The 25,833-nt window shown below is 41.1% G+C and overlaps 1 protein-coding gene across 4 annotated transcripts in view; it reads left to right on the top strand.

Moving 5' to 3' along the window:
* Positions 1-24,845, top strand: part of ub2e3 (Ubiquitin-conjugating enzyme E2 E3) — a 60,893-nt gene extending 36,048 nt beyond the window's left edge. For 2 of the 4 annotated variants that reach the window (XM_014165029.2, XM_014165028.2), the window contains exons 4-7: positions 1,027-1,104; positions 11,682-11,814; positions 22,645-22,792; positions 23,984-24,845. In XM_014165029.2, the coding sequence (XP_014020504.1) occupies positions 1,027-1,104; positions 11,682-11,814; positions 22,645-22,792; positions 23,984-24,081 (457 nt within the window). In that variant the 3' untranslated portion in view covers positions 24,082-24,845. The remainder of the gene's footprint in view (positions 1-1,026; positions 1,105-11,681; positions 11,815-22,644; positions 22,793-23,983) is intronic. The other 2 variants (XM_045704326.1, NM_001140271.1) reach the window with 1 other exon arrangement.
* The last annotated feature ends 988 nt before the right edge of the window (positions 24,846-25,833 follow it).

Here is a 25,833-nt window from a genome sequence, read left to right as displayed (position 1 = left end):
GAGGATTCAATTATTTTGTTGTCGACTCTCCACCACTATGTCATCATCGTTAACAGCTAGAAAAATGCCGAACTCCTGTATGGCAATACTTTGAGAAGTTAAATGAAAAGGAAAAGCAAACTTTGTGAGGTGAATTTGAGGTACGGTAATGGAAGTACTTGTGCAACGCTTAACAATCTGAAAGGCACTCACTGTGAGACCGAAACCGTTGAATTGTGAATTTCTGTGGAATAAAAAAAAAAACATTCGAACCGAAAACGGATTAAATAAAAAGCAGTTTATACGTTTAAAATAATTGTCCATTTTTCACATCCCTACCAGAGATTCTAGAGTAGTCTGTAATTCTGCCAGACGAGTTTAGGAGTAGTAGCCCTTGTAGTATGACTGACTGAATACGGTGTGGCTGCTGAGGTGTTGCTGGCTTGGCTTGGTGATTTTTTAAATATATTTTTAATTTTTTATTTCACCTTTATTTAACCAGGAACAAGTTCTCATTTACAACTGCAACCTGGCCAAGATAAAGCAAAGCAGTGCGACACAAACAACACAGAGTTACACATGGAATAAACAAACGTACAGTCAATAACACAAAAGAAAAAAGTCTATATACAATGTGTGCAAATGGCATGAGGAGGTAAGGCAATAAATCGGCCATAGTAGCAAATTAACACTGGAGTGATAGATGTGCAGATGATGATGTGCAAGTAGAAATACTGGTGTGCAAAAGAGCAAAAAAGTTAATAAAAACAATATGGGGATGAGGTAGGTAGATTGGATGGGCTATTTACAGATGATGTAAGCATCATTGCTCAGACAGCAGTAATGCTAATATGGTTTAGTAATAGTAGCTAGGGTTGAATAGCAGGAAACGGGTTACTGAGATTTCCTGCCCAAACCCACTCTCTTTTCCCAGAATCAATAACTGTGAGAGACCAGTAAGTTAGAATAAATTATTTTTATGAACAGGATTATGTGAAATGGAACTGTTAAGTTTCTAAATCTGGCTTCTCTATGGCTTTCTCTCAGCTATCTGCATGATCATCAATCATCAACGCTCAGGGTGGGGTCAGACAGTACATCTCGGTATGGAGTGCAGTTTACAAGGCATGTATCATCTCATCACGGTAACTTTTTTCTTGTGACAGGTATACATTTGCTGCAGATGAGCAGATACAACAGTAATATAAAAACTGAGTGCATGTCTAATTTACACATATCCATCTCGCTTTTGGGGTCACATTTTTTTTTGGAAAGATATTTTTTTAAATTGCTGATGCAAAGTTTTAAAACAGGCTATCACTCGAATATCGTTGCTTTAAATAATTGTGCACGTGAGCACTCTTTCATAGTATTTTTCTCTCTCTATTAATTCCATTCAAATTGCATCCAAAATAAATAATCCTGTTCAAGATTGAACAAAAATATAAACTGAACAAAAATATAAATGCAACTTGTAAAGTGTTGGTGCCATGTTTCATGAGCTGAAATAAAAGAGCCTTGAAATGTTCCATATGCGTAAAAAGCTTATTTCTCTCAGATTTTGTGCACAAATGTGTTTACATCCCTGTTAGTGAGCATTTCTACTTTGCCAAGATAATACATCCACCTGACTGTGTGGCATATCAAGAAGTTGATAAACGGCATGGTCATTACATAGGTGCACCTTGTGCTGGGGACAATAAAATGGCACTAAAATGTGCAGTTTTGTCACACAACACAATGCCACAGATGTCTCAAGCTTTGCGGGAGTGTGCAGTTGGCATGCTGACTGCAGGAATGTCCACCAGAGCTGTTACCAGATCATTTTATGTTGTTTTAGAGAATTTGGCAGTACAGTGGCTTGCGAAAGTATTTACCCCTCTTGGCATTTTTCTTATTTTGTTGCCTTATAACCTGGAATTAAAATAGATTTTGGGGGGGGGGGTTGTATCATTTCATTTACACAACATGCCTACCACTTTGAAGATGCAAAATATTTTTTCGTGTGAAACAAACAAGAAATAAGACAAAAAACAGAAAACTTGAGCGTGCATAAATGTTCACCCCCCCCCAAAGTCAATACTTTGTAGTGCCACCTTTTGCAGCAATTACAGCTGCAGTCTCTTGGGATATGTCTCTTATAAGCTTGGCACATCTAGCCCATTCCTCAAGGCAAAACTGCTCAAGTCATACCGCAGATTCTCAACTGGATTGAGGTCTGGGCTTTGACTAGGCCATTCCAAGACATTTAAATGATTCCCCTTAAACCACTTGTGTTGCTTTAGCAGTATGCTTAGGGTCATTGTCCTGCTGGAAGGTGAACCTCCATCCCAGTCTCAAATCTCTGGAAGACTGAAACAGGTTTCCCTCAAGGATTTCCCTGGCCAAACCTTCCCCTAACCCGGATGACGCTGTGCCAATTGTGTGCCGCCCTATGGGACTCCCGATCACGGCCGGTTGTGATGCAACCCAGGATCAAACCAGGGTCTGTAGTAACGCCTCTAGCACTGAGATGCAGTGCCTTAGACCGCTCCGCCACTCGGGAGCAATTAATACTATCCATCTTAAAAAAGATTAGCCTACTGGAGCTTGTTTAATTTATTACCTAATTGCTACACTGTAAAACCATGAAACGTGGCACATTTAATAACCTAAACATCAGTGTTGAAAACTTACACATTAGGCATTTAGATTTGCCAATAGGTGTTCTCATCTTAAACACAGGTGTTTAGAATGCAAGATTAAACATGATAGTCAGCTTTTTCCAGTCAGTTTCCAACCAGGAGAACACCTATATCTCCTTAGTGTTCAGATTTTAAACATTTTTCCTATCATCCTGTTTAGAATGCATTTTAGTCATTGATGTGGTTTTCCATGCCTTTTAATCAGATCAGTGTTAGGAATGTCTGTGACCTTACCTACATTTCAGCACAACAGAACAGGACATTTGATTCAAGAAATCATTTCAGTCATGTGGTGTTGTTTCTCGATCGTGTTAATTTCCATGAACTCTCTGAGTGGAACGATCGGCTACATGACTCGGGCAGGGGAAGCAGTTTGAGTTTGAAGTGGAGGGAGTACAGGGCTTAGCATGTCTTGAGGAGGCTAAAAATAGATTTTGGCTTGGAAAAGTTGAATATTTTCAGAAGGTTTAGGGTAATTGGTGAAGGGAGGAGGATGGGTTTGAATCTATAAAATTCAAATCAAACTGTATTTGTCACATGTGCCGAGTACAACAGGTGTAGACCTTACTATGAAATGCTTACTTACAAGCCCTTAAGAGTTCAGAAAATATTTACCAAATAAATAAAAATAACACAATAAAATAACAATAACAAGGCTATATACAGTGAGTACCGGAAACCGAGTTAATGTGCAGGGGTACAGGTTAGTCAAGGTCATTTGTACATGTAGGTTGGGGCTAGCGATGATGGGGGAAAAGGTATGTTGAGGAAGATGTGTCAAGTTCAAACGGAGTGAGCTGGACGCCAGTTCGAGTTCTGGAGGTGAAATGGAAGGGGTAGAAGGTGTTGTGAGGAGCTCGAAGCCCGAGCCTTGCATTGATAGACATGGTTAGGATAAAGATACATTTGTTCCAGTGGGAGGGAGATTTTTGAAGAGGGTGGAACCAGGCCTTTTGGCTGATCCATGGGTGGCTTCAGGTTGGGTGAAAAAGATGGTGGGTGCTGTTGAGTCGGTGAAGGTAACCCGAAGTGGACTTGTGATGTTTGTTTGTATTACTTTAGCTCGGAGGGCACAGGTGCTCCGTGCGATGCAACTTGGGGAAAGCCCTGTATCTTGCTTTGCACCATTGAAGGGAGTGATTTCTGGGGTAGTGTTAAGTGTGGAGGTGGAGCAATTTAAGTTGAAGATTCCTGGTGTTTGTGACACCCACCATTCGTTGCGACGCAGATTCGGTGGGGAGCGTGGTGAAACAGAGGTGACACGGTCTGTTATTTTGAGCTTTGATTCAGAGTCTTTACCTGACAAGGTAATGTTATGATATATGAGTTATGCTGTTAGAGCTGTTGTGCCAAATACACTGCGGTGTTATAGGTGTCGTGTTTATGGGCATGTTGCAGCAGTGTGTAGGAAGGAGACTCCAAGATGTGGGAAGTGTGCAGGAGGACATGGGACAGAGGAATTTGTAGTTTTGGTGGGAAAAGTTGTGTGTGTCAACTGTAGTGGTGCCCATGTTACTGGGGATTGGAGATGTCTGGTGCGAGAGAGGCAGGTTGAGATGGCCAGGGTCAGAGTAGTGCAGAAGGTGTCGTATTCTGAGACAGTGAATAAAGTAGTGGAGGGTGGATGAAGGGTGAGGGATTCTGAGAGGATCCCTGTGAATAGTAGATCTGTGCCAGAACAAAGGGATAGGTCAATGAGTGATATACAGAGTGGACAAAACATTAAGAACAACTTCTCTTTCCATGATATAGACAGACCGGGTGAATCCAGGTGACATCTATGATCCCTTATTGATGTCACTTGCTAAATCCACTTCAATCAGTGTTGATGAAGGGGAGGAGGCAGGTTAACCTCTATGGGCAAGCGTCCCACCTACGTAACAGCCACTGGCAGCCTGTGGCGCGATTTTCAAAACCTTAAAAATCCTATTACTTCAATTTCTCAAACATATGACTATTTTACAGCTATTTAAAGACAAGACTCTCGTTAATCTAACCACACTGTCCGATTTCAAAAAGACTTTACAACGAAAGCAAAACATTAGATTATGTCAGCAGAGTACCAAGCCAGAAATAATCAGACACCCATTTTTCAAGCCAGCATATAATGTCACCAAAACCCAGAAGACAGCTAAATGCAGCACTCACCTTTGATGATCTTCATCAGATGACAACCCTAGGACATTATGTTATACAATACATGCATGTTTTGTTCAATCAAGTTCATATTTATATCAAAAACCAGCTTTTTACATTAGCATGTGACGTTCAGAACTAGCATACCCCCGCAAACTTCCGGGGAATTCGCTAACATTTTACTAAATTACTCACGATAAACGTTCACAAAAAGTATAACAATTATTTTAAGAATTATAGATACAGACCTCCTCTATGCACTCGATATGTCCGATTTTAAAATAGCTTTTGGTGAAAGCACATTTTGCAATATTCTAAGTACATAGCCCAGGCATCACGGGCTCGCTTATTTAGACACCCGGCAAGTTTAGCACTCACCATAATCATATTTACTATTATAAAAGTTTGATTACCTTTTGTTGTCTTCGTCAGAATGCACACCCAGGACTGCTACTTCAATAACAAATGTTGGTTTGGTCCAAAATAATCCATCGTTATATCCGAATAGCGGCGTTTTGTTCGATGCGTTCCAGACACTATCCGAAATAGTAAAGAAGTGTCGCGCGCATGGCGCAATTCGTGACAATAAAATTCTAAATATTCCATTACCGTACTTCGAAGCATGTCAATCGCTGTTTAAAATAAATTTTTACGACATTTTTCTCGTAGAAAAGCGATAATATTCCGACAGGGAATCTCCTTTTCGGCAAACAGAGGAAAAAATCCCAAAGGCGGGGGCGGTCGGGTCACGCGCATAAGCCCAGTGTCCCTTGATCGGCCACTTGAGAAAGGCGATAATGTGTTTCAGCCTGGGGCTGGAATGACGACATTCTGTTTTTTCCCGGGCTCTGAGCGCCTATGGACGACGTGGGAAGTGTCACGTTAGAGCAGAGATCCTTAGTAAATGATAGAGATGGAAAAGAAGTTCAAGAAATGGTCAGACAGGCCACTTCCTGTAAAGGAATCTCTCAGATTTTGACTTGCCATTTGAGTTCTGTTATACTCACAGACACCATTCAAACAGTTTTAGAAAATTTAGGGTGTTTTCTATCCATATGTAATAAGTATATGCATATTCTAGTTACTGGGTAGGAGTGGTAACCAGATTAAATCGGGTATGTTTTTTATCCAGCCGTGTCAATACTGCCCCCTAGCCCTAACAGGTTAACCTCTTACATCTAGACGTTCCGCTAGCGGAACACCTGCTCCAATATCCAATGATAGGCGTGGCGCGAATGACAAATTCCTCAAAAATCCCAAAATTTCAATTTTTCAAACATATGACTATTTTACACCATTTTAAAGACAAGACTCTCCTTTATCTAACCACACTGTCCGATTTCAAAAAGGCTTTACAGCGAAAGCAAAACATTAGATTATGTCAGCAGAGTACCCAGCCAGAAATAATCAGACACCCATTTTTCAAGCTAGCATATAATGTCACAAAAAACAAAACCACAGCTAAATGCAGCACTAACCTTTGATGATCTTCATCAGATGACACGCCTAGGACATTATGTTATACAATACATGCATGTTTTGTTCAATCAAGTTCATATTTATATCAAAAACCATCTTTTTACATTAGCATGTGACGTTCAGATCTAGCATTCCCACCGAACACTTCCAGTGAATTTACTAAATTACTCACGATAAACGTTCACAAAAAACATAACAATTATTTAAAGAATTATAGATACAGAACTCCTTTATGCAATCGAGGTGTCCGATTTTAAAATAGCTTTTCGGTGAAAGCACATTTTGCAATATTCTGAGTAGATAGCCCTCCATCACAGGCTAGCTATTTTGACACCCACCAAGTTTGACCCTCACCAAACTCAGATTTACTATAAGAAAAATTGGATTACCTTTGCTGTTCTTCGTCAGAATGCACTCCCAGGACTTCTACTTCAATAACAAATGTTGGTTTGGTTCAAAATAATCCATAGTTATATCCAAATAGCGGCGTTTTGTTTGTGCGTTCAAGACACTATCCAAGGGTGACAAAGGGTTACGCGCCCGACGCGTTTCGTGACAAAAAAATTCTAAATATTCCATTACCGTACTTCGAAGCATGTCAACCGCTGTTTAAAATCAATTTTTATGCTATTTTTCTCGTAAAAAAGCGATAATATTCCGACCGGGAGTCGTTGTTTTCGTTCAAAGACGAAAGAATAAAAACATGGTGTCGCCTCGTGCACGCACCTCCAGTCTCTGTTCTCTGATCGATCAAGTCTAAATGCGCTAGTGTTTTTCAGCCAGGGCCTGCAAAGACATCATTCAGCTTTTTGCCGCCTTCTGAGAGCCTATGGGAGCCGTAGGAAGTGTCACTTTACAGCAGAGATCCCCTGTTTTGGATAGAGATGATCAAGAAGACCAAGAAATGGTCAGCGAGGGCGCTTCCTGTTTGGAATCTTCTCAGGTTTTGGCCTGCCAAATGAGTTCTGTTATACTCACAGACACCATTCAAACAGTTTTAGAAATTTTGGAGTGTTTTCTATCCAAAGCTAATAATTATATGCATATTCTAGTTTCTGGGCAGGAGTAATAATCAGATTAAATCGGGTACGTTTTTTATCTGGCCGTGAAAATACTGCCCCCTATCCATAACAGGTTAATGAAGGATTGTTAAGCCTTGAGACAATTGAGACATGGATTGTGTATATGTACCGTTCAGAGTGAGAATGGGCAAGACAAAATATTTACAGTGGGGGAAAAAAGTATTTGATCCCCTGCTGATTTTGTACGTTTTCCCACTGACAAATAAATGATCAGTCTATAACTTTAATAGTAAGTTTATTTGAACAGTGAGAGACAGAATAACAACAAAATAATCCAGAAAACGCATGTCAAAAATGTTATAAAATGATTTGCATTTTAATGAGGGAAATAAGTATTTGACCCCTCTGCAAAACATGACTTAGAACTTGGTGGAAGAACCCTTGTTGGCAATCACAGAGGTTAGACGTTTCTTGTCCACCAGGTTTGCACACATCTCAGGAGGGATTTTGTCCCACTCCTCTTTGCAGATTTTCTCCAAGTCATTAAGGTTTCGAGGCTGACGTTTGGCAACTCGAACCTTCAGGTCCTTCCACAGATTTTCTATGGGATTAAGGTCTGGAGACTGGCTAGGCCACTCCAGGACCTTAATGTGCTTCTTCTTGAGCCACTCCGTTGTTGCCTTGGCCGTGTGTTTTGGGTTATTGTCATGCTGGAATATCCATCCACGACCCATTTTCAATGCCCTGGCTGAGGGAAGGAGGTTCTCACCCAAGATTTGACGGTACATGGCCCCGTCCATCGTCCCTTTGATGCGGTGAAGTTGTCCTGTCCCCTTAGCAGAAAATCACCCCCAAAGCATAATATTTCCACCTCCATGTTTGACGGTGGAGATGGTGTTCTTGGGGTCATAGGCAGCATTCCTCCTCATCCAAACACGGCGAGTTGAGTTGATGTCAAAGAGCTCCATTTTGGTCTCATCTGACCACAACACTTTCACCAGTTGTCCTCTGAGTCATTCAGATGTTCACTGGCAAACTTCAGACGGGAATGTATATGTATTCTTGAGCAGGGAGACCTTGCGGGCGCTGCAGGATTTCAGTCCTTCACGGCGTAGTTTGTTACCAATTGTTTTCTTGGTGACTATGGTCCCAGCTGCCTTGAGATCATTGACAAGATCCTCCCGTGTAGTTCTGGGCTGATTTCTCACCGTTCTCATGATCATTGCAACTCCACGAGGTGAGATCTTGCATGGAGCTCCAAGCCGAGGAATATTGACAGTTCTTTTGTGTTTCTTCCATTTGCGAATAATCGCACCAATTGTTGTCACCTTCTCACCAAGCTGCTTGGCGATGGTCTTGTCGCCCATTCCAGCCTTGTGTAGGTCTACAATCTTGTCCCTGACATCCTTGGAGAGCTCTTTGGTCTTGGCCATGGTGGAGAGTTTGGAATCTGATTGATTGATTGCTTCTGTGGACAGGTGTCCTTTTTACAGGTAACAAACTGAGATTAGGAGCACTCCCTTTAAGAGTGTGCTCCTAATCTCAGCTTGTTACCTGTATAAAAGACACCTGGGAGCCAGACATTTTTCTGATTGAGAGGGGGTCAAATAATTATTTCCCTCATTAAAATGGAAATCAATTTATAACATTTTTGACATGCGTTTTTCTGTATATTTTTGTTGTTATTCTGTCTCTCACTGTTCAAATAAACCTACCATTACAATTATAGACTGATCCTTTCTTTGTCAGTGGGCAAACATACAAAATCAGCAGGGGATCAAATACTTTCCCCCCCCACTGTAAGTGCCTTTGAAAGTGGTATGGTAGTAGGTACCAGGCGCACTGGTTTGTTTCAACAACTGCAACAGTGCTGAATTTTTCACGCTCAACAGTGTCCTGTGTGTATCAAGAATGGTCCACCACCCAAAGGACATCCAGCCAACTTGACACAGCTGTGGGAAGCATTAGAGTCAACATGATTCTGAAATAGTAGATATTCTACCGTTCAAAGGTTTGGAGTCACTTACAAAGAAAAGCAAATTTTTGGTCCATTAAAATAACATCAAATTGATCAGAAATACAGTGTAGACCTGGTTAATGTTGTAAGATCCCCAACAGGTTAAAATAACATCAAATTGATCAGAAATACAGTGTAGACCTGGTTAATGTTGTAAATGACTATTGTAGCTGGAAACGGCAGATTTTTTATGGAATATCTACATAGGTGTACAGAGGCCCATTATCAGCAACCATCACTCCTGTGTTCCAATGGCACGTTGTGTTAGCTAATTCAAGTTTATCTTTTTAAAAGGCTAATTGATCATTAGAAAACCCTTTTGCAATTATGTTAGCACAGCTGAAAACTTTTGTTCTGATTAAAGAAGCCATAAAACTGGCCTTCTTTAGACTAGTTGAGTATCTGGAGCATCAGCATTTGTGGGTTCGATTACATGTTCAAAATGGCTACAAACAAAGACTTTCTTCTGAAACTCATCAGTCTATTCTTGTTCTGAGAAATGAAGACTATTCCATGCGAGAAATTGCCAAGAAACTGAAGATCTCGTACAACGCTGTGTACTACTCCCTTCACAGAACAGCGCAAACTGGTTCTAACCAGAATAGAAAGAGGAGTGGGAGGCCCCGGTGCACAACTGAGCAAGAGGACAAGTATATTAGAGTGTCTAGTTTGAGAAACAGACGCCTCACAAGTCCTCAACTGGCAGCTTCAATTAAATAGTACCCGCAAAACACCAGTCTCAACGTCAATAGTGAAGAGGCGACTCTGGGATGCTGGCCTGAACAGGTTGTAGGCTGTGGAACTCTGCACATAACATATCCTAGTTTCCTTGAGATATGTACATTAAGGGACAGGTTTACATAAGCCTGGTCCCAGATCTGTTTGTGCTGTATAGCCGACTCCTATGGTCATAGTTGGGTCACGCTTTATTTGGATAGTCCTGCTCTTCCATCTGTAGATGCTCTACAGATGGTCATACTATCAACAAACTCTCTGTTGATAAGCAACTGCTTGCTAAGGTTAGGGTTAGGGTAAGGTTTAGAATAAGGGTTAGAGTAAGGGTTAAGGTTAGGGTTAGAGCTAGGGTCTGGCTTAATAGATTGTTTAAATGTTACTGCTAGTCTGTAGATAGTCTGTAGAGCATCTTCAGATAGACTATCCAAATAAAGTGTTACCCAAAGTTAACTATAATACAGGGCAAACAGATCTAGTACCAGGCTAGATGTACCGTTATTCCTAAATTAAAGTTTCCTGTATAGTAACAGTGAGATCAGGTAACAAGGTGAGGGAGTGTCTCTCAGACAGCCAGGCTGGCAGCTTAAGGAAGGGCTTCTCATGCCTCTGCTGAAGGCTTGTCAGATTGATGTGTGGAGGGAAGAGATTGATTTGATCTGTCTCTACCACCAGATATCTCCAGTGAAGGACAGACGGCTATAGTTAAAGCATCATCACCTGTTTTGGCATTCTGTCCCTTTGTCATCTAGCTCAGAGTTCTTTGTCTAGACTCTAGATCTTATGGGTAAAACAAACTGTTTTCTTTTGCTCCAAAACCAGGATTAGAATAATGATCAGCCTGTATTTGATTTAACTTCTCTGACTGACATTTTATACAATATGGGACAAGACTAGTGATCATACATTTATACAGTCGTATTGATTTTATTTACACCCGTATTATTGACAGTGCTGTAATCAGGGTGTATTTTTATCAACTGTCCTATTGACAATGGGTCGAGTACTTTACTGAGAGACTGGTGAGTGTTGAGTGGCCTCTCTGTCTGTCTCTCTCTCTATCTCTCTCTCTCTCAAGGCTACTGACAGACGTGTGTGTGTGTGTGTGTGTGTGTGTGTGTGTGTGTGTGTGTGTGTGTGTGTGTGTGTGTGTGTGTGTGTGTGTGTGTGTGTGTGTGATGTCTTTTCATCACTTGGTAATAGAGCCGAGGGTGAATAGTGAGGACAGTGTAGATAAGTGTCTGTCTGCTCAAGGCAGCCTCCACCCCCTCATTCACCTGCTTGTCTGAGTACTACATTAACACATAGCTATCTCTCCTGTTAAGATATGCTTCTACAGCCTATTCAGGCAGAGCCCTGACTGTGACTCACCCCTGTGATAGCTTGTCCATTTACATCCATTTAAAATGGTCTGGAGGAGTGATGCTGGTCTCTAACTGAGGAACTGAGGTGTAATAGGTAGCAGCAGGGTACAAAAAGTAAAGTCATGAAATAAAGATAGGTACCCGCACATTATTGGATGTTTCCACAGTTTTATTGAGTACAATGTTTTGACCTGTATGTCTTTGTCAGGCTTAACAATAAAGGCAGAAAGGGTTTCACTTACTCTGGCTTGTCTTTGTGTATTTGCAGTGCGGGACCCAAGGGAGACAACATCTATGAGTGGAGATCCACCATCCTGGGACCACCAGGCTCTGTGTACGAGGGAGGGGTCTTCTTCCTAGATATCACCTTCTCATCCGACTACCCCTTCAAGCCACCAAAGGTACTGTACGCTTTATTCACTTGCTTTATAGGTTTAGAGGTGGTTGTTTAAACAGTTCAGTTACATGGGAGCCTCTGCTTGCGTCCCAAATGTCACCTTGTTCCCTATGTAGGGAATAGGGTGCCGTTTAGGACGCAGCCTCTGTCTGCAGTTAGTCCTCTATTGTTCTACATGGAGGTCAGGGCTGACAGGAGTTTGCTGAGGTCATCAGTTGAAACCTTGAGGCTGATAAACATGATGTCTTGTCTTGTCTTGTGTTTTTGACTAACCGTGGCGCTGCCCAGCCATCATCTCCTTGAGGCTACTACACAGCAGCAGTTACACTACAGCACTCTGCTCTAATGTCACATGACTGTGGAGACCAGGGGACCAAAATAACCCTGAGCCATTTAACACAATGCTGTTATTATTGAGAAAGAGAGGCAGCAGCAGCAGAGTCTCTGAGTGTGTCCCAAATGCCCCACTATTCCCTACATAGTGCACTACTTTTGACTCAGGCCCTTAGGGCTCTGGTAAAAAGTAGTGCACTGGTCAAAAGTAGTGCACTGGTCAAAAGTAGTGCACTACAGTGCCTTCAGAAAGTATACACACAATACCACATAATGTCAAAGTGGAATTATGTTTTTAGAAATGTTTACAAATGAATAAAAATGAAAAGTGGAAATGTATGGCAAGCAGGAGTAAAAATGTGCTTAACAAGTCCCATAATAAGTTGCATGGACTCACTCTCTGTGCAATAGTGTTTAACATGATTTATGAATGACTACCTCATCTCTGTCCTCCACACATACATCTGTAAGGTCCCTCAGTCAAGCAGTGAATTTCAAACACAGATTCAACCACAAAGGCAATGGGGGGAGGTTTTCCAATGCCTCGCAAAGAAGGGCACCTATTGGTAGGTGGGTAAAACATTGAAATATCCCTTTGAGCATGGTGAAGCTATTAATTACACTTTGGATGGTGTATCAATACACCTAGTCACTACAAAAATACAGGCGTCCTTCCTAACCGTAGAGGAAGGAAACCGCTCAGGGATTTCACCATGATGCCAATGGTGACTTTAATGGCTGTGATAGGAGAAAACTGAGGATGGATCAACAACATTGCAGTTACTCCACAATACTAACCTAAGTGACAGAGTGAAAAGAAGGAAAACATGCATCCTGTTTGCAACAAGGCACCAAAGTAATACTGCAAAAAATGTTCCAAAGCAATTTACTTTTTGTCCTGAATACAAAGTGTTATGTTTGGGGCAAATCCAATACATTACTGAATACCACTCTCCATATTGTTATTTTACCCACTATTTTAAATCTTTGCTCATCGCTGCAACTCCCCAACGGGCTCAGGGAGGCGACTATTTCACACCATTTTAAAGACAAGACTCTCCTTTATCTAACCACACTGTCCAATTTCAAAAAGGCTTTACAGCGAAAGCAAAACATTAGATTATGTCAGCAGAGTACCCAGCCAGAAATAATCTGACACCCATTTTTCAAGCTAGCATATAATGTCACAAAAACCCAGAAGACAGCTAAATGCAGCACTAACCTTTGATGATCTTCATCAGATGACACACCTAGGACATTATGTTATACAATACATGCATGTTTTGTTCAATCAAGTTCATATTTATATCAAAAAACAGCTTTTTACATTAGCATGTGACGTTCAGAACTAGCATACCCCCCCGCAAACTTCCGGTGAATTTACTAAATTACTCACGATAAACGTTCACAAAAAACATAACAATTATTTTAAGAATTATAGATACGGAACTACTTTATGCACTCGCTATGTCCGATTTTAAAATAGCTTTTCGGTGAAAGCATATTTTGCAATATTCTGAGTAGATAGCCCGGCATCACAGGGCTAGCTATTTAGACACCCACCAAGTTTAGCCCTCACCAAAGTCAGATTTACTATAAGAAAAATGATATTACCTTTGCTGTTCTTCGTCAGAATGCACTCCCAGGACTTCTACTTCAATAACAAATGTTGGTTTGGTTCAAAATAATCCATAGTTATGTTCAAATATCCTCTGTTTTGTTCGTGCGTTCAAGACACTATCCGAAGGGTAAATAAGGGTGACGCGCCCGACGCGTTTCGTGACAAAAAATGTCTAAATATTCCATTACCGTACTTTGAAGCATGTCAACCGCTGTTTAAAATCAATTTTTATGCCATTTTTCTCGTAAAAAAGCGATAATATTCCGACCGGGAAACCGTGTTTTAGTTCAAAGACAGAGAAAATAAAAACATGGGGTTACCTCGTGCACGCGCCTCAGTCTCATTGTCCTCTGATAGACCACTTACCAAAGGCGCTAATGTTTTTCAGCCAGGGGCTGCCTCGACATCATTCAGCTTTTTCCCGGGTTCTGAGAGCCTATGGGAGCCGTAGGAAGTGTCACGTTACAGCAAAGATCCTAAGTTTTCAATAAAGAGAGTCAAGAAGCCCAAGGAATGGTCAGAGAGGGCACTTCCTGTACAGAATCTTCTCTACAAAGTTTTTGCCTGCCATATGAGTTCTGTTATACTCACAGACACCATTCAAACAGTTTTAGAAACTTTAGGGTGTTTTCTATCCAAAGCCAATAATTATATGCATATTCTAGTTTCTGGGCAGTAGTAATAACCAGATTAAATCGGGTACGTTTTTTATCCGGCCGTGTAAATACTGCCCCCTAGCCCTAACAGGTTAAACTGACGGTCTGTCGTTCTTCATTTTGTTGTTTTGGTGTTCACTTTATTTAAAATAAATATTCAAGATGAGCATCCACATTCCTGCTGCGTTCTGGTCCTCTCTACCCGAAGACAGCCGTTACAAAGGCCAAATCTACACTGGAGTTGCTCACCACGAAGACAGTGAATGTTCCTGAGTGGCCGAGTTACAGTTTTGACTTAAATCTACTTGAAAATCTATGGCAAGACCTGAACATGGTTGTCTAGCAATGATCAACAACCAATTTGACAGAGCTTGAAGACATTTCAAAAGAATAATGGACAAATGTTGCACAATCCAGGTGTGGAAAGTTTAGAGACTTACCCAGAAAGACTCACAGCTATAATCCCTGCCAAATGTGCTTCTACAAAGGATTGACCCAGGGGTGTGAATACTTATGTAAATGAGACGTTTCTGTTTTTAATTTTCAATAAATGTGCAAAAATTTCAATAAACATGTTTTCACTTTGTCGTTAGGGGGTATTGTGTGTAAAAAATATATTTAATCCATTTTGAAATCAGGCTGTAACACAACAAAATGTGGAATAATTCAAGGGGTATGAATACTTTCTGAAGGCAGGGAGTAGGGTGCCTTTTGGGATGCAGCTTCTTGTCTGTTATAGGCACTGCAGGGCTCCTCTTTTTTAGAAGTGTATATACTCAGTAATAGGCTACAACAGACTACACTGCCTATTATGTTTCTGATAAAACTATACGGGAGGTGGATATAATCAGGATCATAATAGCTTTCTGCTAGTGGAGGGGAGCAATAGGGTTATTTCATAGAAAGCAATCCCATTTCACATAAAACTAACATAATCTATTTAGGAGAAATCACCCTCAGAACTAAAAGCTGTACCACTCTATACTCTATACTGGACTGAGGGGGTGTCATGATATGTTTGCTCTGTCTAACAGTTGTATTATTCAACACAAATCCCCTGTTTACAGTGATGGGATTAGCCTTTACAGTGGTTATGGTAATATGGTAATACCAGACTGAGTCTGGCTCGTCTGGTTTCTATTAACATGTCATAAAGATGGCATATACAGTTTGACTGGAGAGGGAGAGGGAGTCAGACCCCAGGGTAATTGGTAGCATGGAGGAGAACCTCACCACCTTTGAACAAGTCTGCTCTCTCTCTACTCTCTCTCTCCTCTCCTCTCTTTCTCTCTCTCTCGCTCTCTCTCTCTTTCTCTCTCTCTCTACTCTCTCTCTCCTCTCCTCTCTTTCTCTCTCTCTCGCTCTCTCTCTCTTTCTCTCTCTCTACTCTCTCTCTCCTCTCCTCTCTTTCTCTCTCTCTCGCTCTCTCTCTCTTTCTCTCTCTCTTATCTCGCTCTCCCTCTAATGTCAAAGCCATAAACAGCTAGTGGTATCATTAAGATCATTGGCTGTGCGTGGCCCTTATTGGTTTCCTCTGCAATAAGGGCTGCTCAGAGAGAGGAGGCCTCAATGGGATGGATGTTAAAAGACTTCCCTTATGTAAACACCACATGATTTCACATGCGGAATCATTTCCACATGTTTTGCACATGTGAAATCATGTGAAACCATGTATTTTTGGAACAATTCACATGTGGTGATGTGGATTTTCACATGTGAAACCATGTGTTTTTGGAACACTTCACATGATGATATTTCACATGTGGATTTTCACGTGATCGCATAACCTTTCACTTGTAGACTCAAGTTTTCACACAAGATTTCACAGGTGATGCCCTGCAAACAAAAATGTGTCTCCATGATACACACACAGTGTTTTCAACTTACATATTGGACACATTGTGTATGTTTATTTATATAGTAATTATTATTCAACATGTCTTTACCTGGGATTAGACCTCACAACCTCTTGGTTCACTGCATTCCAATCGTCCTGCTACGCCACCATGTCTGTGTCGTTAACTCATTTCACCTGTATTCCTAGACTTTGGAATTCAAAGTACATCTCAGATTTGCTAAACATACCTGATTCAGTGTATCTTTAGCAAATCTGAGATTCAGGTGTAACATTAAAGTAAAATAATATGCCCACCAACATTAGACAACGTCACAGAAAACCCTCCAATTGCTGAAATAAGTAAATGTAATCAATGATGAGAGAATAGTCAGAATAACTGATAACTAAAATAGCAGTGCAGATGTCACTCTTTTGCTAAGTGCAGAGATGTAATATATTTGTTGAATGTGTTTGGGAATGTTACAGACTTTGTTGTGCAGCAGTAAGGGCAGTATACCTCAAATCCAGAGGTTGTGTGTTCAAATCCCATCTGGGGTCATACTTTAGCTGAACAGTGACACCACATGACATTTCACATGTGACATATGTGAAAAACATATGTGAAGTTTCAAAACCAAATTTGTGAATTGTTCCAAAAACATGATTTCATATGCGAAATGTCACGTGAAGTGTTCCAAAAACATGTTTTCACATGTGAAGTGTTCACATAATTTCACATGTGAAATGTCAAATCATGTGATTTTCCACATGTGAAATAATGTTAGCCGTTGCTGTAATTGGATACTGTATTAGTGTTTTGATATATGTTTACTGTCAATTGCAATGCACATGGGTAGACTACTTTTTGGCCGTCATGCAAATTAACATGATACGCTGATTATTTTATAGTAAGTTACAGCTACTTTTTATGTATTTCCACAGCTGAACTGTATTTTGTCATTAAATATACAACAACGAACTATGCTGCCAATCAGCAAGTGATGCACATGTTGTCAACAGAAGAGTCAGTGAATGCACAGTAGGTTACGATCAAAGATTGCTAGTGGCAGCAAGTGCCCTAAAGGTTACTGTCCCCCCAAAATTGGCAGTATGTAACTGTTAATTTGACAATAAGTTACTAACTAGTAGTTTCCAAGTAGAAAATTACAAATTCACAGTGCAGCTCATTACTGACACATTCTCTTACAAAGTTTGCAGAACAGACAGTGTCAAAAGAGGTGCTTGACTTGCATCGGCATAACCATCAAACACTTAAACTGCTACAACAGTTGCTTGAGCACTGCTAGTTTTGTGGCCCATATGTATTTCACATTCACAGATCTGGTGGTGTAGCTGCACTGTAGCAGGACATTTCAGGTTGTCAGCGACCGAGAGGTTATGAATTTAAATTCCATTCAAGGTCCCAATTGTGGTCACAGTACAAGATTCTACAATAATTGAAATCATTTAATTATTTCACCTTTATTTAACCAGATAGGCCAGTTGAGAACAAATTGTCATTTACAACTGCGACCTGGCCAAGATAAAGCAAAGCAGTGCGACAAAAACAACAACAGAGTTACACATAAACAAACGTACAGTCAATAACACCAAAGAAAAGAAAAATAGAAAAATCGAATTGCAAATAATTACAATTCAGCATTAATACTGGAGTGATAGATCTGCAGATGATGATGTATAAGTAGAGATACTGGGGTACAAAAGAGCAAGAGGGTAAGTAATAATATGGGGATGAGGTAGTTAGGTGTGCTATTAACAGATTGGCTATGTACAGGTACAGTGATTGGTAAGCTCTGACAGCTGATGCTTAAAGTTAGAGAGGGAGATATAAGACTCCAGCTTCAGAGATTTTTGCAATTCATTGGCAGCAGAGAACTGGAAGGAAAGGCGGCCAAATGAAGTGTTGGCTTTGGGGATGACCAGTGCAATATATCTGCTGGAGCGCGTGCTACGGGTGGATGTTGCTATGGTGACCAGTGAGCTGAGATAAGGCACGGCTTTACCTAGCGAAGACTTATAGATGACCTGGAGCCAGATATGTAGTGAGGGCCAGCCAACGAGAGCATACAGTTCGCAGTGGTGGGTAGTATATGGGGCTTTGGTAATAAAATGAATGGCACTGTGATAGACTACATCCAGTTTGCTGAGTACCGTAATTTCCGGACTATTAAGCGCACCTGAATATAAGCCGCACCCACTGAATTAAAAAATAAATAATATTTTGAACATAAATAAGGCGTACATGTCTATAAGCCGCAGGTGCCTACCGGTACATTGAAACAAATTAACTTTACACAGGCTTTAACGAAACACGGCTTGTAACAAAAATAAATAGGCTTTAACGAAACACGGCTTGTAACAAAAATAAATAGGCTTTAACGAAACACGGCTTGTAACAAAAATAAAAAATTAGCAGTAAGCTTTAGTTGTCTTTTTGCACTGAGTCAATTCCTCACGCTGCTGTTTCCAACGTCTTATCATCGACTCATTAAGACCAAGCTCCCGTGCAGCAGCTCTATTTCCTTTTCCAACAGCCAGATCAATCGCCTTCAACTTGAAAGCTGCATCATATGCATTTCTCCGTGTCTTTGCCATGATGAGGGTGACAAAATGACTACCGTAATCAGAATGATGGGAAGTTTGAGAGCGCTCAATTTAATCTAAACAGTAAACAAAAAAGTTGTTTGACCTTAACCCGTTCGGCAATTTCATCGGTCTAATGAAAGCTTCATGCCGCCAAAAAACTGAGCACGTCACAGAATGTGTTTTTTTGGAAAAAAAAATTGAAAGCGGGAAAAATCCATATATTAGCCGCGTCATTGTTTAAGCCGCGAGGTTCAAAGCCTGGGAAAAAAGTTGTGGTTATAGTCCGAAATTTACGGTAGAGTGTTGGGGGCTATTTTGTAAATGACATCGCCGAAGTCAAGGATCGGTAGGATAGTCAGTTTTACGAGGGTATGTTTGGCAGCATGAGTGAAGGAGGCTTTGTTGCAAAATAGGAAGCCGATTCTAGATTTAATTTTGGATTGGAGATGCTTAATGTGAGTCTGGAAGGAGAGTTTACAGTCTAAACAGACACCTAGGTATTTGTAGTTGTCCACATATTCTAGGTCAAAACTGTCCAGAGTAGTGATGCTAGTCGGGCGGGAGGGTGCGGGCAGCGATCGGTTGAAGAGCATGCACTTAGTTTTACTAGCATTTAAAAGCAGTTGGAGGCCACGGAAGGAGTGTTGTATGGCGTTGCAGCTCGTTTGGAGGTTAGTTAACACAGTGTACAAAGAAGGGCCAGATGTGTACAGAATGGTGTTGTCTGTGTAGAGGTGGATCAAAGAATCACCAGCATCAAGAGCGACATCAGCATGGTTTCTTGATATAAATAAGACCTACAAGTTGTTGTGTATATATTTACTTTATTTTCACTGCAACTTTAGGCAAAGTGCACAAGTGTGTTCTTGGCAGTAAATATATAGCTGATCTCCTTTATGTCTGCAGACCTGGCGGCACAGCAGGAATTTCAGATAGCTAGCAACCAAGCAGTTCTCAGGTTGGTTAGCAAGTGATTCAGTGGCACAGCAGTCTAAGGCACTGCATCTCAGTGCAAGAGGTGTCCCTACAGTCCTTTGTTCGATTCCAGGCTGTATCACATCCGGCCCTTGATTGGGAATCCCATAAGGCGGCGCACAATTGTCCCAGCGTCGTCCGGGTTTGGCTGGGGTAGGCTGTCATTGTAAATAATAATTTGTTTCTAACTGACTTGCCTGGTTTAATAAAAAAAATGTGGACTTTTTTAAAAATAAAGCATCATACTGTCCATTAACAACATAATTTAGCAATAAAAATACAGTGACATATTCATGGGATCACATGTAGAAATTTTGCTTCCCCATGTCACATTTATTTCACATGAGATTGTTTTTTTTACATGTGCTCGCTCACATGCTGTCCCTTGCGGTTTCATGTTATCACATGTTGAGATTTTGCATCCTCATTTTGTCACATTTATTTCACGTTAATTTCACGACATCATGTTCTCACATCTGCTAATATGTTATCATGTGTATTTTTATGTTATCACATGTTGCTTCACATTAACTTTACATTAAATCACGTGATCATATGAGATGTGAAATTCATGTGTTTTTTCCGTAAGAGTTAGCTCAACACATGTCACCGACTGGCCTAGCTACCAGATATAACAGGGCAAGGCTAATAGATATTCACACACTATTTGCTGGTACCTGAGGTCTCCCTGTCTTATCTACAGTATGGTGGCTTAATTATGGGATGTGTTAAGTTGCCATACACTTTTATGCCAATTGCCTGTCTTTATGCTGTTTTATAAAGGCAAATGTGAAGGATGTGTGATTTAGCTTTGTGAGGTTTAGATGACTACAGTATCTGCAGACTTAACAGCCAGGGAGCTGTGGATGGTTGGGAATGTTCTTGCTCCACAGTAAATGTTCTCGCTCCTCCTCAGGCGGCAGGTAGCCTAGCAAATAAGAGCTTTGGGCCAGTAACCGAAAGGTTGTTGGTTTCAAATCCCCGAGCCGACTAGGTGAAAAATATGTCGATGTGCCCTTGACCAAGACACTTAACCATAATTGCTACTGTAAGTCGCTCTGGATAAGAGCCTCTGCTAAATGACTAAAATGTAAAACTCAGTGCCTCTTTGCTTGACATCATGGGAAAATCAAAAGAAATCAGCCAAGACCTCAGAAAGAAAATTGTAGACCTCCACAAGTCTGGTTCATCCTTGGGAGCAATTTCCAAATACCTGAAGCTATCACGTTCATCTGTACAAACAATAGTACGCATGTATAAACACCATGGGACCACGCAGCCGTCATACCGCTCAGGAAGGAGACACGTTCTGTCTCCTAGAGATGAACGTACTTTGGTGTGAAAAGTGCAAATCAATCCCAGAACAACAGCAAAGGACCTTGTGAAGATGTTGGAGGAAACAGGTACAAAATTATCTATATCCACGGTAAACGAGTCCTATATCGACATAACCTGAAAGGCCGCTCAGCATGGAAGAAGCCACTGCTCCAAAACCGCCATAAAAAAGCCAGACTACTGTTTGCAACTGCACATGGGGACAAAGATCGTACTTTTTGGAGAAATGTTCTCTGGTCTGATGAAACAAACACCATCCCAACCGTGAAGCACGGGGGTGGCAGCATCATGTTGTGGGGGTGCTTTTCTGCAGGAAGGACTGGTGCACTTCACAAAATAGATGGCATCATGAGGACGGAAAATTTTGTGGATATATTGAAGCAACATCTCAAGACATCAGTCAGGAAGTTAAAGCTTGGTCGCAAATGGGTCTTCCAAATGGACAATGACCCCAAGCATACTTCCAAAGTTGTGTCAAAATGGCTTAAGGACAACAATGTCAAGGTATTGGAGTGGCCATCATAAAGTCCTGACCTCAATCCTATAGAAAATTTGTTGACAGAACTGAAAACGTGTGTGCGAGCAAGGAGGCCTACAAACCTGACTCATTTACACCAACTCTGTCTGGAGGAATGGGCCAAAATGTCACGGCTGTCGAAAGGATCGGACCAAAGTGCAGCGTGGTTGTAGTTCCACATTTTATTAAATCCGTGAAACTTTGCAAAACATAAATAACTGAATTTACAAAACAAACCATGACGCAGAGAGAAACAAACACTCAAAAGATATAATCACCCACAAAACCCAGGAGGAAAAACCCCAACTTAAATATGATCTCCAATCAGAGGTAACAAGGACCAGCTGCCTCCAATTGGAGATCAACCCAAAAAACAACATAGAAATAGAAAAACTAGAACTTTAACATAGAAATAGAAAACATAGAAAAACACAAAACACCCCCTGTCACGCCCTGACCTACTCTACCATAGAAAATCACATCTTACTATGGTCAGGACGTGACACAAAATTCACCCAACTTATTGTGGGATCTTGTGGAAGGCTACCCAAAACGTTTCACCCAAGTTAAAACATTTAAAGGCAATGCTACCAAATACTAATTGAGTGTATGTAAACTTCTGACCCACTGGGAATGTGTTGAAAGAAATAAAAGCTGAAATAAATCATTCTCTACTATTATTCTGACATTTCACATTCTTAAACTAAAGTGGTGATCCTAACTGACCTAAGACAGGGAATTTTTACTAGGATTAAATGTCAGGAATTGTGAAACTGAGTTTAAATGTATTTAAACTTCCGACTTCAACTGTATATATTTACTTTCTGTTGTCTCCTAGGTGACGTTCTGCACCTGGAACTACCACTGTAACATCGACAGTCAGGGTTTGCTCTGTCTGGATCTACTTTGTTATTTCTTAGGTGATGTTAGATCTGCTTTATTTCATTCCCTAGGTGACATTCCGCACCAGGATCTACCACTGTAACATAAACAGTCAGGGTGTGATCTGCCTGGATATCCTGAAAGACAACTGGAGCCCCGCCCTCACCATCTCCAAGGTGCTGCTGTCCATCTGTTCCCTGCTCACAGACTGTAACCCTGGTGAGTGACACAGCGGTCAACCAATCAGACATATAGTATATATACTGTACACATGTAACAGACTGCAACCCTGGTGAGTGACACAGCGGTCAACCAATCAGACATATAGTATATATACTGTACACATGTAACAGACTGCAACCCTGGTGAGTGACACAGCGGTCAACCAATCAGACATACACTGAGTGTACAAAACATTAAGTGTGAGTTAATAGTGAGTTGCACCCCCCTCCCTCTCAGAACAGCCTGAATTCATCGGCACATGGACTCTACAATGTGTCAAAAGCGTTCCACAGGGATGCTGGCCCATGTTGACTCCAATGCTTCCCACAGTTGTGTCAAGTTGGCTGGTTGTTCTTTGGGTTGTGGACCGTTTTTTAAACACACTGGAAACTGTTGAGCGTGAAAAACCCCAGCAGAGTTGCAGTTCTTGACACAGACTGGGGTGCCTGGCACCTACTACCACTTAAAAAAAGGCACTAGAATCTTCTGTCTTGCCCTTTCACCCTCTAAATGACACACATACACAATCCATGTCTCAATTGTCTCAAGGCTTAAAAATCCTTCTTTAACCTCCCCTTCATCTACACTGATTGAAGTGTTTAACAAGTGACATCAATAAGGAATCACAGCTTTCACCTAGATTCACCTGGTCAGTCTATGTCATGGAAAGAGCAGGTATTCATAATGTTTTGTACACTCAGTGTGTAGTATATATACTGTACACATGTAACAGACTGCAACCCTGGTGAGTGACACAGCGGTCAACCAATCAGACGTACAGTAAATATACTGTACACCAGTAACAGACTGTAACCCCAAAGCAAGCATCAAAACCAAAGAGATTACACTGCACTTGACTTGTAGAATGTTTGCGCTGTGTCAGGGATGGGACAACGGGACAGCCATAAATTTAGAAATCCTACTCAATCTTTCTTCTACCTTGATGCATGCTTCAATTTCTACTTGAATGAAGTCATTTATACAAAACAAAACGAAGCAGTCCTGTATGTCTGGCTTGGGACTTGGTGATCTAAGATCGCCCTCTTACCAATGACTGTGTACCAATGACTGAGGCCTCTTACTCATGACTGTCTCATCCACTTCCTCTTCAATCATTTTAGACTTCCGCAACCCTCTTACTAATGCGTTGCTCATCTCTTTCCTGTCTTCTCACTCTCCTCTCCTCAGCTGACCCTCTGGTTGGTAGCATTGCCACTCAGTACCTGACCAACAGAGCCGAGCATGACAGGATAGCCCGACAGTGGACCAAGAGATACGCCACTTAGAGGTCACGACCCCTAACCCCGTCCTGTCTGATCCCCTGTCCACCCAGTCCCCCTGCCTGCAGTGTGAAGGTCCCGGAGGCGACGTCACATCGTGCAACAAATCTTTATAGCCTTTACAATACGGACTTCTGTGTATCTGTCTGATTACTGATTCTACTCCTCCACATTTTTCCCTGCTATGAGGACTGGGTCTGAAGAGACAGAGAGAAAGATCCAAGCAGGCATTGTCTCACGTCAGATAGCGAAGCTGCGTCTCCGTCTGCACTGATAGTTCATGGCAACACAGAGCGTTAGAATGACGCCATCTGCCGGAAGACAATGCCCAACAAAAGGTAAATGTATATTGGAGTAGAATTTTGTAGCTGTAGATTTTAGTTATGTTTAAATGCCTCTACTTGCAAGTCTTGCTTCTTTGGGATATTAAAAAATAAAATGTATTTTGTGATGTAATAAAGGAAACTATTCCTAAAGTCTCAACCAAATATTATGGTGCATTTTAGCCTTGTCCATTATCTGTATGAAGTTAAAGAAGAAACAACTAGCTGATGTAGATTATTAGAGATGATGATGTCATTTATATGAAAGCCAGACACCCATTTCCACTTATGTAGTTACATTATACTGTTGTGATGACTCTGTTTTACCTTGTCAATTTGTAATGAAAACGAGATTTCATTGAAACCTTTTTGTAGCTCAACAAAAGATGAGCCACCACTGTAACATCCCCAAAACACAATAAACTTGTCCCCAAGGGTTGAATTGTACAGTGTAAACTCATGGATGATTGACATTGGCAGCTGGCATTCAATAACCAGGGCTGCATCCCAAATGACACCATATTCTGACTTGTGACCAGAGCCCATGCGAAGAAGGGCACTACATAGGGGATAGGGTGCCATTTGGGACATAGAGAAAGGCTCAATTTGTTCAGGACCAATGAGAGGAATGAGAGAACCCCAGGAAATGACCAAGACAATGTCATTGTTACATAGAGTTGGTCACTCAGAACTGCTGCTCTGCAATCTGCCGTACTGTTATCTCTTGAGATGTATAATTTCATACTGATTCTACACCTTCTATTACCATTTGAGGACTGATGTCTGTAGGAAAAGACGGTGCTCAAATCGACCTAGACTTGAAGTACACATAAAACGGGAAACAGACCCAACTCTCCATCTGTTGAAGTTAAATCCTATGAGAATAAAACAAAACGTTGAAGGATGGAAAGAGTGAAACTGGTAAATGCTATTCAAGTAGAATTTTGTAACTGTAGTAGATTTAGTATGTTCGCTGTAGATATAGTGTTATCTCTATTTTTGCTAGCAGCCTCTGTACTCTATAAACATAGATACAGGTTTTCTGTTTTATTGATGTGGGTTTTTTTGTTATTCTCTATCGATCTCGGACTTGTTTGATGTGTGGTTCAAGAGTTGGTCTCTGAAGAGTAGCTGCTGTCAGTGTTCAGGCAAATTTTTATATTTTCACTGTCTAGCCTCAACAGTGGAGTGATAGAGAGATATTCTCTGGCCTGTATCATAACCCTGGAGATGGATAGAAGAATACCTGGTAGTGGTGCTTTAGGATTAAGGCATAGGTACCACTACATACTGGTCTGTGTTTTGTCGCAATTGCTGAGGTTAGGCTGTTGGTATTGCAAGCTGATCCTAGATCTGTATCTAATGGCAATTTCACCCTTAAAATCACCCTCTCATAGTTAGACCACCCCCTTGTGGTTGGATCTTTGAACTACAC

Source organism: Salmo salar, chromosome ssa21, assembly GCF_905237065.1.
Source record: "Salmo salar chromosome ssa21, Ssal_v3.1, whole genome shotgun sequence".
Taxonomy (NCBI): Eukaryota; Metazoa; Chordata; class Actinopteri; order Salmoniformes; family Salmonidae; genus Salmo; species Salmo salar.
Note: the sequence above shows the minus strand (reverse complement) of the source record. Positions and strands in the feature narration are given on the sequence as shown.